This window comes from Thamnophis elegans, chromosome 1 (genome assembly GCF_009769535.1).
Source record: "Thamnophis elegans isolate rThaEle1 chromosome 1, rThaEle1.pri, whole genome shotgun sequence".
Lineage (NCBI taxonomy): Eukaryota > Metazoa > Chordata > Lepidosauria > Squamata > Colubridae > Thamnophis > Thamnophis elegans.
The window spans coordinates 181,210,031-181,225,995 of NC_045541.1; the positions used below are offsets into that span (position 1 = coordinate 181,210,031).

Here is a 15,965-nt window from a genome sequence, read left to right on the forward strand (position 1 = left end):
AATGTGCTCTACATGGGGCTGCCCTTGAAGAGTATTCGGCGACTTCAGCTAGTCCAGAATGCGGCCGCGCGAGCGATTGTGGGTGCACCCCGCTTCACCCACATAACACCTATCCTCTGCGAGCTGCACTGGCTACCTGTCGATCTCCGGGTTCACTTCAAGGTGCTACTTGTCACCCATAAAGCCCTACATGGTAGTGGATCTGGGTACTTGAGAGACCGCCTACTGCCAATTACCTCCATGCGACCTATTAGATCTCATTGATTAGGCCTCCTCCGAGTTCCATCTGCCGGTCAATGCCGACTGGCAACTACGCGGAGAAGAGCCTTCTCGGTGGCAGCTCTGACCCTATGGAACGATCTCCCCGTGGAGATTCGTACCCTCACCACCCTCCAGACCTTCCGCACAGCCCTCAGAATCTGGCTATCCCGTCAGGCCTGGGGCTAAGACTGTAACCCGCCCAAATGGTATGAATGTTGTGTTTTTTAATTATGTATTGTCTTATATGTTAAAAGTTTGTCTTCCCCTCCCCTTTTGGTTGTGAGCCGCCCTGAGTCCCCCCAGGGAAAAGGGCGGCATACAAATATACTTCAAATCAAATCAAATCTAATCTAATCTCTGCACTCTTTCTAGAGCTCCAGTATCTCTTTTATGTGATAGCAAAGTTGGATGCAGTATTCCAAGTGTCTTCTTAACAAGGTATTATAAAGTGGCACTAATGCTTCGCATGGTCTTAATTCTATCCCTCTGTAAAAGCAGCCTTCGTCCATGAGGGCAAAACTGAACAACTGAATATCATCAGCCTAAGAAAGATACCTGATGTCAACTGAGAAGGCCTTATTCATACACTCTGAAAGATGGTGGATTGGGCTCAATCTCTTCCCACCAACCAACACTGAATTGGTCCACCTTCGGATGAAGGAGAGAACCACATAACAGGATGCACAAATTCTCTGTTCCTCCCGCTTCTAATTTCGTCTGCTACTCTGCAGTGACAAATAAACTAGTTATTCCCAGTTACAAAAGTATAACTGATTCTCATGTGCCAACAAACCCCCCATTAGCACTCATACTAGCTGACCAACTATGGCCCAAGCCAAACTCCATCTTGTATGCAGGAGGTCAGTTTCGTGGAGGTCAAATTCACGACTTCACCATGACTCCATCGGCTCTGTGCATTACAAGAAACACAAACATGCTGTTTTTTTTCATTCTGGTGTATGAGAAGCTATTGTTACTTGGGTAGAACAATTGCTTTCCCTTGCAATTATCAGAAGTACAGTAATTCTTTGGGTATCCCCTGTGGATTTCTTGACACACATTTATCTCTTCTAAGATAAAACCTGCTTTAAAATATATGTCTGAGTTCTCCAAGCGGGGCCACAACATGTCACTTTAGCTGTCTTGGAACGAGCTCACTCCTGGGTCGAAGAGACTCACATGACTTTTTTTCCTCTATGGTCACAGCCCCAAACACAGCTAAGAAGAAGCATTGTTGATATAAATTTCTCTTGGTGCCATTCAGGTAGCACAGGTGGTGACTGCTCTGCTAAAGGTCCAGTGAGATTTCAGAAGCAACCTTCAAATCAGTTTCTGCATAAACCCTGATTTCTGTTCTAGGAGGGAAGGTGATAAGAATGACAGGCAGGAGTCATGCTGATGCTGATGCTGATGCTCTTCTGGCTCCTGGCTCCAACTACACTGAAAAGGCTACGCACCATATGTGTCTGCAGGAGTTTTATCGGCTTAGATAAAAGCTACTATAGGCCTGGTGATCTCATTATTGGTGGGAATTTGCCCTTGGGAAGCATTTTAGAGACTCCTGTCAGAGACTTTAATAGACTGAATCTTCCTTTCAATACTGGGTAAGTTTCAGCTGGAGGGAAAACATGCATGATAATTATTCTCTTTGCTTTAAATTTAGGGACTTCTTTTCAGAAATACTTCTAATATTTGTACTGCCCTGGTTTAGTGCACATGTTCTGCTTTTCTCAATAAATTACCAAGCTCTTAAAATCGGTTGGAATTCTCAGTCTGTTCATCAGGAAGATGATAAACCACAAAAATGAAGAGGGGAGCTGTGCTGGCCTAGTGAAGAAGTCAAATTATAATATTAATCTGAAGAGTAACTTGTGGTAGAAAATTCAAATAAAAGCTCAGCACTCTTCAAGTTTTGGGGACTTGCAAAAATCCCTCTCAGTTTGGAATCAGCCGTGCTGATGAATAAAAGCCTTCATTAAATCTATGAGGTGACCCCCCACTGTAGTCCTGTGCTCAGCAATCCTTATCCCACCTGGACAAGCTGCTCCAAGAGAGCAGCTTAAATAATTACAGTGAAAGGGGGGCAATTGGAAAGGATTGCAGCCACTGCAGCAATGTGAATATGGCAGGGATGATCGAGACTATAAAACAATCCATAATATCCATATAAAGGCTTGTCTCCTTTCTCACAAAGTCATCCAACTTTAGCCAAAGGAAAAGCTTTGAAAAAATCCCCAACCAATAAAATTTGGGAGTTTCTTCCCCCAAAAGTCCCCCCAAACAGTGAAGCAAATTCTATAGCCATGCACAAGATTTCCTGTCATGTTCTCCAATGTTTTTCTCACTACAGAATCATCACCAGTTATTACCAGCAGTTCCTAGCATTGATGTTTGCTGTCTCCGAAGTCAATACGGATTTTCTTCTGCTCCCCAACATCACCCTTGGCTTCCACATCTATGGCCATTTCCAGTGGGAGATATTTATTTCCTTAGACAGCCTCTCCATTCTCTCCTCAGGAGGCCAAGTGGTTCCAGGTTACAAATGTGATCATCCGGACATTCTGCTGTCGGTCATTGGTGGTCTCAGTGCCAAATCCTCACAACTGATGGACTCCATCTTCAGCATTTTTAAGGTCCCACAGGTAAGAGAGCTCTCTTGGATACAGTGTGGAATAGACAAAGATCAAAAGCACACAGAGAAGCCAAAAATGAAACTAAAGGTAGTTTTTGGGGGGTTGGGGAGCATATAATGAACTTTAGACTCTTAAAGGGTAGCCATCATTTTAGTGTCATTTATTTGATGTATCGGGTTGTTGGTTTCTTCTCTTGTCTTCCAAAGTATCACAACCAATGAAAATAGCTAAGAAGGAGAGCCAAAAAGAAAGGAAAAAAGATTAACAAGTCAATAGACCACTACAAAACTGGAAAATGTTTAAAAGATAGAAATATGAGATAGACTATACCAAATAAATATTATACAAAATGACTTAAATGTAGTAAAAATTGTCATATATAGAATATAGAGATTATTATATATAGAATGAAAACAATGTATGAAATAATGTAAATGCACAAATATACAAAGCTATAGTTATAAAAGGTTTACTTGTATAGATAAAAAAAATCACAACAGATATGTAAAAAAATGTAATGTGTTGCAAAGATATGAAGTTTGTACAAACAAAATAAAATATTTTTTAAAAAGTAGCTAAGAAGAAAAGAAGATTAATTTTGCCAGTCAAAGTGAGTCAGTGTGACTGCGAGGGCCATCAACCACACAATGGTCACTACTAAAGTCAGCATACAACGTGACTTTGTCTTTGAAAAAAAGAATCTCTTTTTCTCCAGCTGGGTGTTGGCTTTGAGTTCTCTCAGGGAGAGAGAAGAGTTTATCCTTCCTTCTTCCGGATTAATCCCAAGGAATCTCCTCAGTATGTGGGTTTAGTCCAACTGCTCCTGCATTTCCAGTGGAACTTGGTTGGGCTTTTTGCCCCTGAAGATGACAATGGAGAACGTTTCATTTCAACTCTGACGCCAATGCTCCAGGAGAAGGAGATCTGCCTGGCCTTCACTCTAATGCTGAAATTGGATAGTATTCAAATCATTACGAAAAAGTTAATTCTCAATTTCCATACCTGGTCTAAAGCAGAAGTGTTTATTGTGTTTGGAGACTTCACTATTACCATTAATGTAGCAATGATGGTACATTATTTTGGAAAACTCAGAAAAAAGTACTTAATTAAAGTTTATATCTTCACTTCACATTGGAAAATTGGCGTGGAAGAATCTGAAAAAACATTGCAATTTATAAAGACTTTGCAAAGTTTACAAAGTTTACAAAGCAAAGAGGTTAAGGCAGGGGTAATGTACACATAAACAAAACAACAGCATTCCTGGATAACAGATTTGTTCTTCTTCTGTGGGTTCCATTATAAAGTGAGGGGAAAAAACAGGCAGTAATCTCAAACTAAAACCCACATTATACATGGAAATGCAGTGGATGGACAGTTGGTACTGAAGGAATCCTTGTCTCTGGCTAATCTATCCCCAGGATCATCATAAAGAAAGGATGATTTGCTCTTTTTGATGCCCAATAAATTGCTCAGTGGATTCTTTCATCACTCCCTTTGTGGGTAGGTCATTAAGAGAAAGGCAACACTCATATCATTTATGCGGGGTGGGGGATAATGTGCATGGTAGTTGCTGAATAAATCCTTAGACAAAGATTTTTTATTTCAGATGCAGCTCACTGTGAAACCTGCCCAGAAGACCAATTTCCCAACAAGGACAAGGACCAATGCATTGCCAAGAAGGTCCACTTCCTTGCCTATCAAGACACCCTGGGATACATCTTAGTTTTTCTTGCTCTTTTTCTCTCAGTGATCACATCTGCAGTTCTGGTGATTCTCTATAAACACCATGACACACCAATTGTCAAGGCCAACAACCGAGACCTCACTTACATCCTCCTGGTCTCCCTATTGCTTTGCTTCCTCTGTTCCTTCCTCTTCATTGGTCAACCAGGGAAGGTCACCTGTCTCTTCCAACAATCTGCCTTTGCAATTCTCTTTTCCCTTGCAGTTTCCTCTGTGTTGGCAAAAACTGTCATGGTGGTTCTGGCTTTCATGGCCACCAAGCCAGGGAACAGGACAAGGAAACTCTTAGGAAAACCACTGACCAACTCCATTGTCTTAGCTTGTCCCCTGATTCAAGCAGTTCTTTGTGCCACCTGGCTGGGAACCTCTCCCCCATTTCCTAACTTGGACTTCAACTCCCTATTTGGGGAAATCATCTTGGAATGCAAGGAAGGCTCAGCTTTAATGTTCTACATTGTCCTCGCCTACCTAGGTTTTTTGGCTTTCATCAGTTTCACAGTGGCATTTTTAGCTAGGAAATTGCCTGACAGTTTTAATGAAGCCAAATTCATTACTTTTAGCATGCTGGTCTTTTGCAGTGTTTGGATCACTTTCCTCCCCACCTACCTGAGCACCAAAGGGAAGTCCATGGTGGCTGTGGAGATCTTCTCCATTTTGGCATCTGGGGCTGCTCTCTTGGCTTGTATCTTTTTCCCCAAATGCTACATCATTCTACTGAGGCCGGATCTAAATTGTAGAGAAAATATAGTAAGGAACAAGAATTTCTAACTAATGCAACAATTGGCCTCATTTATGTTTTTGAGGCATATTTAGAATGTGATAAAATTTCTAAAATATGATAACATGGAGGATGAATTTTTTAATCATTAAAATGTTTCTATCAAGTGCTGTAACTAGTTGCAATATACCTGTGGTCAACAACAATCATTCAGCCTTTTTATTTTATACTTCCTTATTTTGTCGGGCCTCCAGAAAACCTCTTCCTTGTCTAATGCCATCTGCACAGCTCTGCAAAAAGCTCAGAAGCTCTGGAAAATCCTCAAAAGATAAATGCACAAAGGGTGACGGAGGTAGGGAAGAGGCAATAGCAATAGCAGTTAGGCCCAACCCTTGGGAACTACCAAGGGGGGAAAAAACCATACCCCCATCAACATTGATAAGAAAGCTACTGGATACAAACAGGGAGTAATCCTCACCCTCACTAGCATTTGAAATGTCTGCAAGCAAACAACCAAGCTCATAGGACCCCAAGGACACCATAAATACGTAGATAACAGGGTAAAAATTATATTATTTATTTATTTATTTATTTATTTATTTTTTATTTATTTATTTATTTATTTATTTATTTATTACATTATTTATTTATTACATTATATGCTGCTCTCTCACTCTACCAAGCAACTGGGTGGCTACAATTAGAATCAAAAATATTAAAAACGTTAAATATTGAGACGGGGAGCAAAATTGATTCAATGACACCATCTTCTTTGTCAATCCACCAGCCACCTCCTACATAGGACACCAGGCTAATTGCCTAAGCCACTTTTTAATAACCTTCTTGAAGACCAGAAGGGAAGGGATTGACAGACCTAAACACAGGAGCAGCTGGACTAGAGCCACATACTGAGAAAATTTAGAATGTGATAATTTTTTTAAAAAAAAATGTTAACAAGTAGGAGGAACTTGTCCGTTGAAGAATTCCTTCTCAAGTCCTGCAACTGGTTACAATTTACTTATGGTCTGCAACTATCATCCAGTCTTTGTTTACCATGTTTCCAAAGGGTCCTCGGTGATGTTCAGTGCTCTGATTTGATGGAAATCCTGTTCTTAAAGATTTGTTTTTTATTACACGGAGGACATTTTCTCATTTTATTCCTCTTAATTTAATTTATTTATTAAGTTAGTATTTTTAATGGAAGGGTTCAGTATTAGTGTTTTTAAGAAAATAGGGTTGTTTCTTAGATATCTGAGGCTTTATAGAATTGCCAACCACTATTCCATTATTTTTGAAATGGTAGAGTTTAAACCCCCCTCACATCCAGATCTGCTATACTTCCTCCTCAATGTCAGGAAAATTTTTCCTGAGATGGATGAGCAAAGTATGTTGTACTGGTTGCAGTATTTTATCATCTCTTGTGACATTTCATCTCTTTGGCATTCTTGGTAAACCATGGTGCTCTACGAGATCTGCATAGATAGAGAGAGGAATAATTCAACCCATGCCCAGGATCACAATCTAATTTCTTTAATGAGTATCTGTTTTTAGCAAGATCATCCAGGGCGTAACTGTAATCCCAGCTTCCCAACTAAAGTCAGGAGGCATCTGTCAATCACCCACTGCTGGGACATGTACTTTTTAAAAGATGATAACCAGCATCTTGAATGGTGTCTTGGAAGAACCTGGGAGCCACTGCAATTCATACAACAGAAGTTTGTCTCTGGGTGAACCTACAAATGTCCAATATTGTAAGCACCGCTTCATTTTGGACCAGCTGCAGCTTTCAAGAGGTCTTCAAGGGTAGCTCCAATGCAAGAACATTGCAGTAGTCCAAATGGGAAGTGACCGAGGCACAACTGACTTTGAGCAGAACCACCACTCCTGGGAAGTGCACAATTGGTGTGTTAATGATAGCATCTCCATTTCCATCAGATGGACTCTCATCTGAGAAATAGAAACATAGGGGGGATGTGTGCAAATTGACCCATAAAATAGCAAACTCTGGTTTTCCATAAGCTTTAACAAAATGTCTATGCCAATATTATTGATACATTCTTTTATTAAGAGAAAACTTGTTTGCCTAAGATAGTAACATGGGGAAATAACTAGAGATATTGTTCATTATGAATATTTAAGCTTACATCATCTATTACTTATGTGTGTATGATTTTCTCCTCTTCTCTGAAATGGATAAATATGAGAGCACCCTTTTCCCTTTTGGAGTTCTTCCCACTATTCTCCGGACAGGATTTGCCCAGATTACACCCTTAGCAATAAAAACTGCCATGAGATTTGATTATTGGTTTTCGCTCCTGCATTTCATTCACGGTGGTTTTGGGAGGGAGGTGACTTGAAGTATAAGCAAACATTCTTCCAGATGCTCCCTGAAAGTTGGTGGATTTGGTTCAATCGGTTCCTTCAACCAACATTGAATGAAACCACCTTCAGATGAAGGAGAGAATGACATAACAGGATGCTCACATTCTCTGTTGCTCCACTGTCTTATTTCTTCCTGACAAGACCGAGTGGCTATTACTATTTCCTCCCAAAGATTGGCCTTGTATTCCATCTCTCAGGCTGGGGGGGGGAATTATATGCCCCTCAGACAGGGTTCGCAATTTGGGAGTCCTCCTGGACCCACAGCTGACTTTAGAACATCATCTGTCGGCTGTGACCAGGGGGGCCTTTGCCCAGGTTCAACTGGTGCACCAATTGCGACCCTACCTGAACCGGGAGGCCCTTAGAACAGTCACTCATGCCCTTGTGACCTCAAGACTGGACTACTGTAACACCCTCTACATGGGGCTGCCCTTGAAGACCATTTGGAGACTTCAGCTTGTCCAGAATGCAGCCGCGCGAGCGATTGTGGGTGCACCTCGGTACACCCACGTCCCACCTATCCTCCGCGAGCTGCACTGGCTGCCTGTTGGTCTCCAGACACGCTTCAAGGTGCTAGTCGTTACTTTTAAAGCCCTACATGGTATTGCACCTGGGTACTTGAGAGACCGCCTCCTGCCAATCACCTCCCTACGACCAATTAGATCCCACAGATTAGGCCTCCTCCAAATACCATCTGCTAGCCAATGTCGACTGTCGACCCCTCAGGGGAGGGCCTTCTCTGTGGCTGAACGAGCTCCCCGTGGAGATCCGGACCCTCACCACCCTTCCGGCTTTCCGCAAAGCCACTAAGACCTGGCTGTTCCGGCAGGCCTGGGGCTGATAAGTTCCCGGCCCCACTTAAACTGTTGCGACTGTTGTTTTGTTTTAACTTTCTTGTTTTTTGTTTTTTTGTTTGTATTCCCCTTCCCCCCTGCTTGTAAGCCGCCCTGAGTCTCTTGGGAATAGGGCGGCATAGAAATGGAATAAACATTTCAAACATTTCATCCCGCCATGTGATTAGAAATAAACTACTTTTTCCATGCAAGCATTGCTCACAGTTAAAAGAGTATAACTGATTCTCATATGCCACTAACCCCAATTAGCACTCATACTAGCTGACCAACTATGGCCCAGGTCACTTTTATGGAGGTCAAATTCACAACTTCAGTATGACTCCATATCCTATGTGCATTACAAGAAACACAAACATGTTTTTTTTCCTTTCTGCTGTATGTGAAGCTATCGCTACAAGGATAGAACAATTGAGAGCACCATCCACATGATATATTAAGGATAATAATGATCTCAATGTATAAGAGTGGGATGATTTGAACACTTTGGTATAATTGTATGTAGTGACCATTTTATATTAGAAAGATCTTTGTATATTAAACGGACCAATGATGATGTAATGAACAATTGATATACATAGGATTTGAAATACTTAACTACTATATGGATTAATAATAATCGAAAACTATTGTTGGAACTCCGGATGATTGGTGACATTATGGTTAATTGAAAATATGAATGTATATTATAAATTAATGGGAATTCTTTGTTCTAATCTCCGCTTTTTCTTCCTTAGAGATAGGTGATACTATAATACTTTAAAGACTCATTGTTATTTGACAGATAATTATGAATTCAAGGAAATAAGGATTGTTACAAATGAAAGAATATTAATGTTCATTTGAACACATAATGCTCAATGACAGCGAAATATTCAGTTATGTTTAATGTAAAACCAGTCATGTTATTCTTAATCTTAAGAATTGATGCACAAACACTTGTAACCAAACAACATGCTTGATGAAATGCAGGAAAGTTTTTTTTTTCTTGCTTTGTTTTGTATGTGTTGTTTTGTTTAAAAAGAATAAAAATATATATATTTTTTAAAAAGGATAGAACAGTTGCTTTTCCTTGCAATTATCAGAAGGATAGTAATTCTTAGTGTATCCCCTGTGGATTTCTAGATACAAAAACTTCCAAGCTACTAAAAATATCTCTGAGTTCTCCAGATGGGGGCAGAACATCTCTCTTTAGTCTTTCTTGCAATGAGCTCACACCTGGGTTTGAAGAGACTCACCTGTCTTTGTTTCCTTTATGGTCACACCCCAAGCACAGGTAAGAGGAAGCATCATTGATATAAATTGGTCCTGGTGCCATCCAGGTGGCACAGGTGATGCCTGATCTTTTTAACTTCCAATGAGATCTCAGGACTAAGCTTCAAATCAGTTTCTGCATAAACCTTGATTTCTGTTCTAGGAGGGAAGGTGGCAAGAATGACAGGCAGGAATCATGCTGCTTCTGATGCTGATGCTCTTCTGGCTCTGGGCTCCCACTACAGCCAAGAAGCTGCAAACGATTTGTGTGTTCAGGGATTGTATCCACTTAAGGAACAGCTACTATAGGCCTGGTGATCTCATCATTGGTGGGAATTTGCCTTTCGGAAACATTGCGCAGTCTCCTGCCTTGGACTTTAATACAGTGGATATTTATTTATATAATACGTAGGTTTCAGCTGGAGGGGAAACATGCAGATAATTGTTTTCTTTGCTTTAAATTCTAAGACTTTTTTCAAAAATACTTCTCGTGTATTGAACTTTCCTGATGTAGTTCACATTTTGTACTTTTCTCAATAAATTAGCAAGCTCTTAAAATAGGCTGGAATTTTCAATCCCTTCATTAGGAAGATGATGAACAACAAAAATGAAGAGGGTAGCTGTGCTGGCCTAGTGAAGAAGTCAAATTATAATATTAATCTCACCAATAACTTGTGGTAGAAAATTCAAATACTGTATATACTCAAGTATAAGCCTAGTTTTTCAGCCCACTTTTTGAGCTGAAAAAAGCCGCCTCGGCTTATACTCGAGTCAGTGAAAAATTTGCCCGAAATGGAGGAGAAAAAGGGGCGGGGCCATGCCGCTGGGTGACGCTCGTGAATGGCCCAGCGCCCCTGAGTTTCCCCTCCCTCTGTGTCAGTTTGCCGCGCAGCGTGCACCGCACCATCCCCCCTCCTCACGTTCTAATGTAATGCAGGGCTATCTTACGATTCCCCTTCCTCCCCCTCCTGCTGCTCTGCAACGATGTCCCACCTCCTCCTTGTTATGGCAAGCAGCCACATAGCGATGTCCCACCTCCTCTGGTACAGTGATCCAATGATAGGAATCACTGTGCCGTGTGTCATAGGAGGCGGGACATCATCATCACAGCGGGACATCAGCATCATGAGGTGAGTGAAGTATTTCATTGAATACACCGGTATTGTGTGATAATAATTTGTTATGCAGAGCAAATTTTTACAATGGCTACTGTATATTTAATGGGCACAGGCAGGCTGTATATGTTATTCAATGGGCAATGGCATTATTGGTATCTATTTTTATTTTTGAAATTTATCGGTAGCTGCTGCATTTCCCACCCTAGGCTTATACTGGAGTCAATAACTTTTCCAGTTTTTTTGTGGTAAAATTAGGTGCCTCGGCTTATATTCGGGTCGGCCTATACTCGAGTATATACGGTAAAAGCTCAACATTATTCAAGTGTTCAGGAGTTACAAAAATCCTTCTCAGTGTTGGAAACAGCATTGCTCATGAATAAGGGCCTACAGTGACCCCCCACTGTAGTCCTGAGCTGAGCAATGTTTACCACACCTGAACAAGCTGCTCCAAGAAAGACCTTAAATAATTATGGTGAAAGGGGAGCAGTTGGAAAGGATTGCAGCCACCGCAGGAAAGTGAATATGGCAGGGATGATAAGACAGTATAAAACAGTCCATAACAGCTATAAAAAGGCTTCTCTACTTTCTCACAAAGTTCTCCCTTTTTTTTCTTACTACAGAGTCATCACCAGTTACTACCAGCAGTTCCTTGCCTTGATGTTTGCTGTCTCTGAGGTCAATAAGGATTTTCTTCTGATCCCCAACATCACCCTTGGCTTCCACCTCCATGGACATTTCCAGAGAGAGACGTATATTTCCTTAAACAGCCTCTCCATGCTCTCCTCACGACACCATGTAGTTCCAGGTTACAAATGTGACCACCCAGACACTCTGCTGTCTGTTATTGGTGGTCTCAATGCCAAATCCTCAAGGCTGATGGCCTCCATCTTCAGCATCTTTAAGGTCCCACAGGTAAGAGAGCTCTCTTGGATACAGTATGGAATAGACAAAGATCAAAAGCACACAGAGAAGCCAAAGATTACACTAAAGGTAGTTTTTTTTTGGGGGGGAATACAATGAACTTGTGACTCTTAGTTTATTCCTTATTAAAGGGTAGCCATCATTTTAGTGCCATTTATTCTCTGTATCAGGTTGTTGGTTTCTTGTCTTATCTTCTGATGTACCACAACCAATAAAAATGGCTAAGAAGAGAAGAAGATTAAATGTGTAAGTCAGCTTGACTGGAGGGCCATCAACTACACAAGGGTAACTACTAAAGTCAGCATACAACTTTGACTTTGTCTTTGAAAAAAAGAATCTATTTTTCTGCAGCTGGGTGTTGGCTTTGAGTTCTCTCCGGGAGAGAGAAGAGTTTATTCTTCCTTCTTCCGGATTAATCCCAAGGAATCTCCTCAGTATGTGGGTTTAGTCCAGCTGCTGCTGTATTTCCAGTGGAACTGGGTTGGGCTTTTGGCCCCTGAAGATGACAATGGAGAACGTTTCATTTCAACTCTGACGCCAATGCTCCAGGAGGAGGAGATCTGCCTGGCCTTCACTCTAATGCTGAAATTGGATAGTATTCAAATCATTGCGGAAAAGTTAGTTCTCAATTTCCATACCTGGTCTAAACCAGAAGTGTTTATTGTGTTTGGAGACTTCATTATTACCAGTAATGTAGCAATGACGGTACATTATTTTGGAAAACTCGGAAAAGTGTCCTTAATTAAAGTTTATATCTTCACTTCACATTGGAAAATTGGCGTGGAAGAAATTGAAGGAACATTGCAACTTATAAAGAGTTTGCATGGGGTCCTGTATTTTAGGGACCACTCTGGGGATGTCTCTGAATTCAGCAAGTTCCTCCTGTCTTTAGACCCCTTGAACCCCCAAGGAGACCTCTTTCTCCCTCGATGGTGGGAAAGAGTCTTTGGCTGCAAGATCCATAAATCAGGAAAGATCCCTCCAAAGGAGGAAAAACAATGTACAGGAAAGGAGAATCTGAAGAATCTGCCCAATTACACTTTTGAAACCAGAATGACAGGTGAAAGTTACAATATCTACAATGCCATTTATGCTCTGGCACACGCTTTACATGCAATGCATGGATCCAGAGTCCGACCAATGAGGCTTGGAAAGAGGATCTCAAACATCCAGTCATGGCAGGTAGTTTCTGTGGCTTTTGACTCAGTCCGCTTAGTTCGGAAGCTCCCCATATGAATTTCTTCTGCTCCTGATTAAATGTCTGTGTACTCCCATCCCAATGCATCTGAGACCCTGCCCTTTTTCTTAAGTTTACCATTTGTTGTGCTACTCAACTTGCTGTGTGAAAAGAGCTTCAGATTAACAATGGATGGAAATTAACCAAGGAGAGAAGCAACGTAGAACTAAGGGGAGCTTTCTTAACGAACAGTTTACATTTAGAAGTTGTGGGTGCCCCATTGCTGGAATCATTGAAGAAGAGGCAGGATAGCCACTTGTCTAAAACTGTAGAGGGTCTGTTGCTTGAGCAGGGGATTGGACTAGAAGACCTCCAATGTCCCTTCTAATACTGTGATTCTGTTTCTATGACAACCACAGCACAGAGCAAGATTCAAAGTGATCCTGATGGGTTCCTGGTCTGAAATTCATCAGAATTCCCTGCATAAAAGGCTAAAATGTTGGACCTCTCTGAATAGTAAAGTGACCAACCAGGTCAGATGCTTCCTTCCACAGGGCCCAGTGGATCAAACCTGGTTCCAGCTGGATCCTTATTGTCATTGCCTTTGACAATAAGCTGGAGAAAACCAGTGGAATTTTCTATGGTTCTAATAGAAATGATTTATTCATTTCAAACATTCATTCATCAGTTAACAAGACCTTGGGCCAAGTAACTATTTGAAAGTCTATGTGGCCATGCCTCACAAGGGGAAAAGCCTAAAATTAAATTTAGATTGTGGAACTAATTTTTTTGTGTTTTTTGGTGAAATTGGAGATGGAAACCATGACAAAGGGGAAACTTTTAGTTTCAGAGTTACATACACCTAATTCCTCAGATCACCATCAAGAGATGGAACTAATTTACCAAATATAAACCCATGTTCTCAAGATGGCCATCATGTTATGATAGAAGCCATGATGTCTCATTTGTAGCTCTGTCTGGTGGTTGTCATAGAAACAGAATCACAGTATTGAAATAGAAAAGCCCAAATACTCCAATTTCTGAAGGTCTCCTTTCTTTCAGATTCTTGCCTATTTGAGGACCATCCAGTTCAACAACAGTGTTGGAGATGAAGTCTCCTTCTCAGAAGATGGACTGGGATCTGCTCATTATGATCTTCTCAACTGGGTTCTCTTCCCCAATAGATCCTTTGCCCCCATAAGAGTTGGGCATGTAAATCCTGAGGCTCCCCCAGGTCAGAATTTCACCATTAAATCTGATGGAATCATCTGGGCCACCAAGGTGAGCTGAAAGGAAATGTTGTAAGTTCAGGGAAAGATTCCTGAGATGCAGAACATCTTCCTAACTTGAAAAATTATCAATTGAGTCAGAATTTATGGCAGTTGTTTGGTGAAAAATCTCCTATGCATGTAACACATTTAAGCTCTGATGAATGTCATTCCACAAAGGTTTAGGCTTGGGAACACTGTTTCCTTGAAACATAGGATTCAATTACAGCCAGCAACAATTATTTCCATGGACCATTGTTGTATCATCACAGTTCTTTCTTTTAGAAATCCTCTCATCCCATCACAAGCCTTCCTGTGCAGGCAGAGACTCCCCATCCAATCTCCCACATCTATGGGTGTGTCAGGAATGCCCCTGGCCTGGTTACCCCAGGACTGTTCCTGATTTCTGATAGACAGTGGCAATGTATTTCTTTAGAAAAGATTCTGATCATAGAAGTAGGAATAAGGAAGGGAAATAGGAAAGGGAAAAGAATGGATGCAGCAGGTTCACTGCATAGGTCATCTCAAGTATTTCTCTTTTCTCTTCCAGAAGGTGCCCTTTGCCAGGTGTGGCATGAAGAGGTGCCATGCAGGAGAGAGGAGAAGAGTTCCAGAGGGCCAGCCAGTTTGCTGCTACCAATGTGATGCTTGTCCAGAAGGGACCTTTTCTAATCAGACAGGTAGAGCAGACTTCAAATGTTCATCTTCCATAATCAAGGAAGGCATTCATTAAATCAATATATATATTTGTTATTGAATCATTTTTGATAAGATCGACAGGCACTCACACTTTTCAGTAGAACTTTCAGTTTAGAGATCTGTTCTGACCTGCTCCTCCATCCAGTAACGAATGCCGAGACAAGCATAACTGGAATGTACTTTAATAGCAAGAAACCAAAACCTTGGTGGCTGAAAGCCAAGCATAACAAACAGATAAGGACCTTGGCAGCAACTCAGACAAACCTTGGCAGCAATCCAGCCTGCCAATCTAGTTACCAAAGTTCTCCAACTTTTAGTCAATGTGTTGACTTCTGCAAGAGGGACGTGTGCCCCTCTTTTTATAGTCTGGAGAGGAGCCTAATGACCACCGGCTGGGTGCAATTACCTCCTGTACTTGCGCAACTGTTCCTGATGCCTATTAGCTCTTCGGTGCCGGGCATCCAGGAACAACTCACTGCTGGCATCCGGATCACTCTCCCTTGTCTCCTCCCCACTGGTCCAAGGCTCAGCCGCCTCCTGATGGCCAACCAGCCTCTCTGCGCCCTTCTCAGAGTCGGAACCCTGTCCAGGGTCCTCCACATCTTCCAGAGCCGACTCATAGGGCCCCTCACTGTCGGAGTCTGGTGGCAGCTCCAACAGCTCCTGCTGGGCCACAACAGAGATCTAAACTCCCCTGACCACAGAGACCACCTTTCCTGGCCCACCTTTCACATCCAATTGGGAAACCAACTTCCAATCTTTTCCTGAGCAAGTGGAGTGTATAGTCCACACTTTAATTTTTATTATTCAGAATATGCTCCTTCCTCAACACTACCAACCTCTGAGGAAATAGACCTGCCAGGGAAAGAAGACATTCAACAATCTATGTCCCTTTGATAGAGCAGGAGGGATCAAAAACATCTGAATGAACACATTTGAA

General features: G+C 41.6%; 1 protein-coding gene across 1 annotated transcript; it reads left to right on the forward strand.

Moving 5' to 3' along the window:
* The first annotated feature begins 1,771 nt into the window (after nucleotides 1–1,771).
* Nucleotides 1,772–14,348, forward strand: LOC116506689 (vomeronasal type-2 receptor 26-like). The gene is made up of 2 exons (XM_032214553.1): nucleotides 1,772–2,903; nucleotides 14,121–14,348. Exons 1-2 carry the CDS (start codon nucleotides 2,565–2,567, stop codon nucleotides 14,346–14,348), a joined length of 567 nt encoding a protein of 188 aa, XP_032070444.1. The 5' UTR covers nucleotides 1,772–2,564.
* The last annotated feature ends 1,617 nt before the right edge of the window (nucleotides 14,349–15,965 follow it).

What these genes read in the sequence shown, in the direction of transcription:
- LOC116506689 (XM_032214553.1), top strand. Translation starts at nt 2,565, where the DNA reads ATGCACAAGATTTCCTGTCATGTTCTCCAATGTTTTTCTCACTACAGA. An exon ending in GCATTTTTAAGGTCCCACAG is followed by an intron (nt 2,904 to 14,120) that starts GTAAGAGAGCTC and finishes CCTTTCTTTCAG; the next exon opens with ATTCTTGCCTATTTGAGGAC.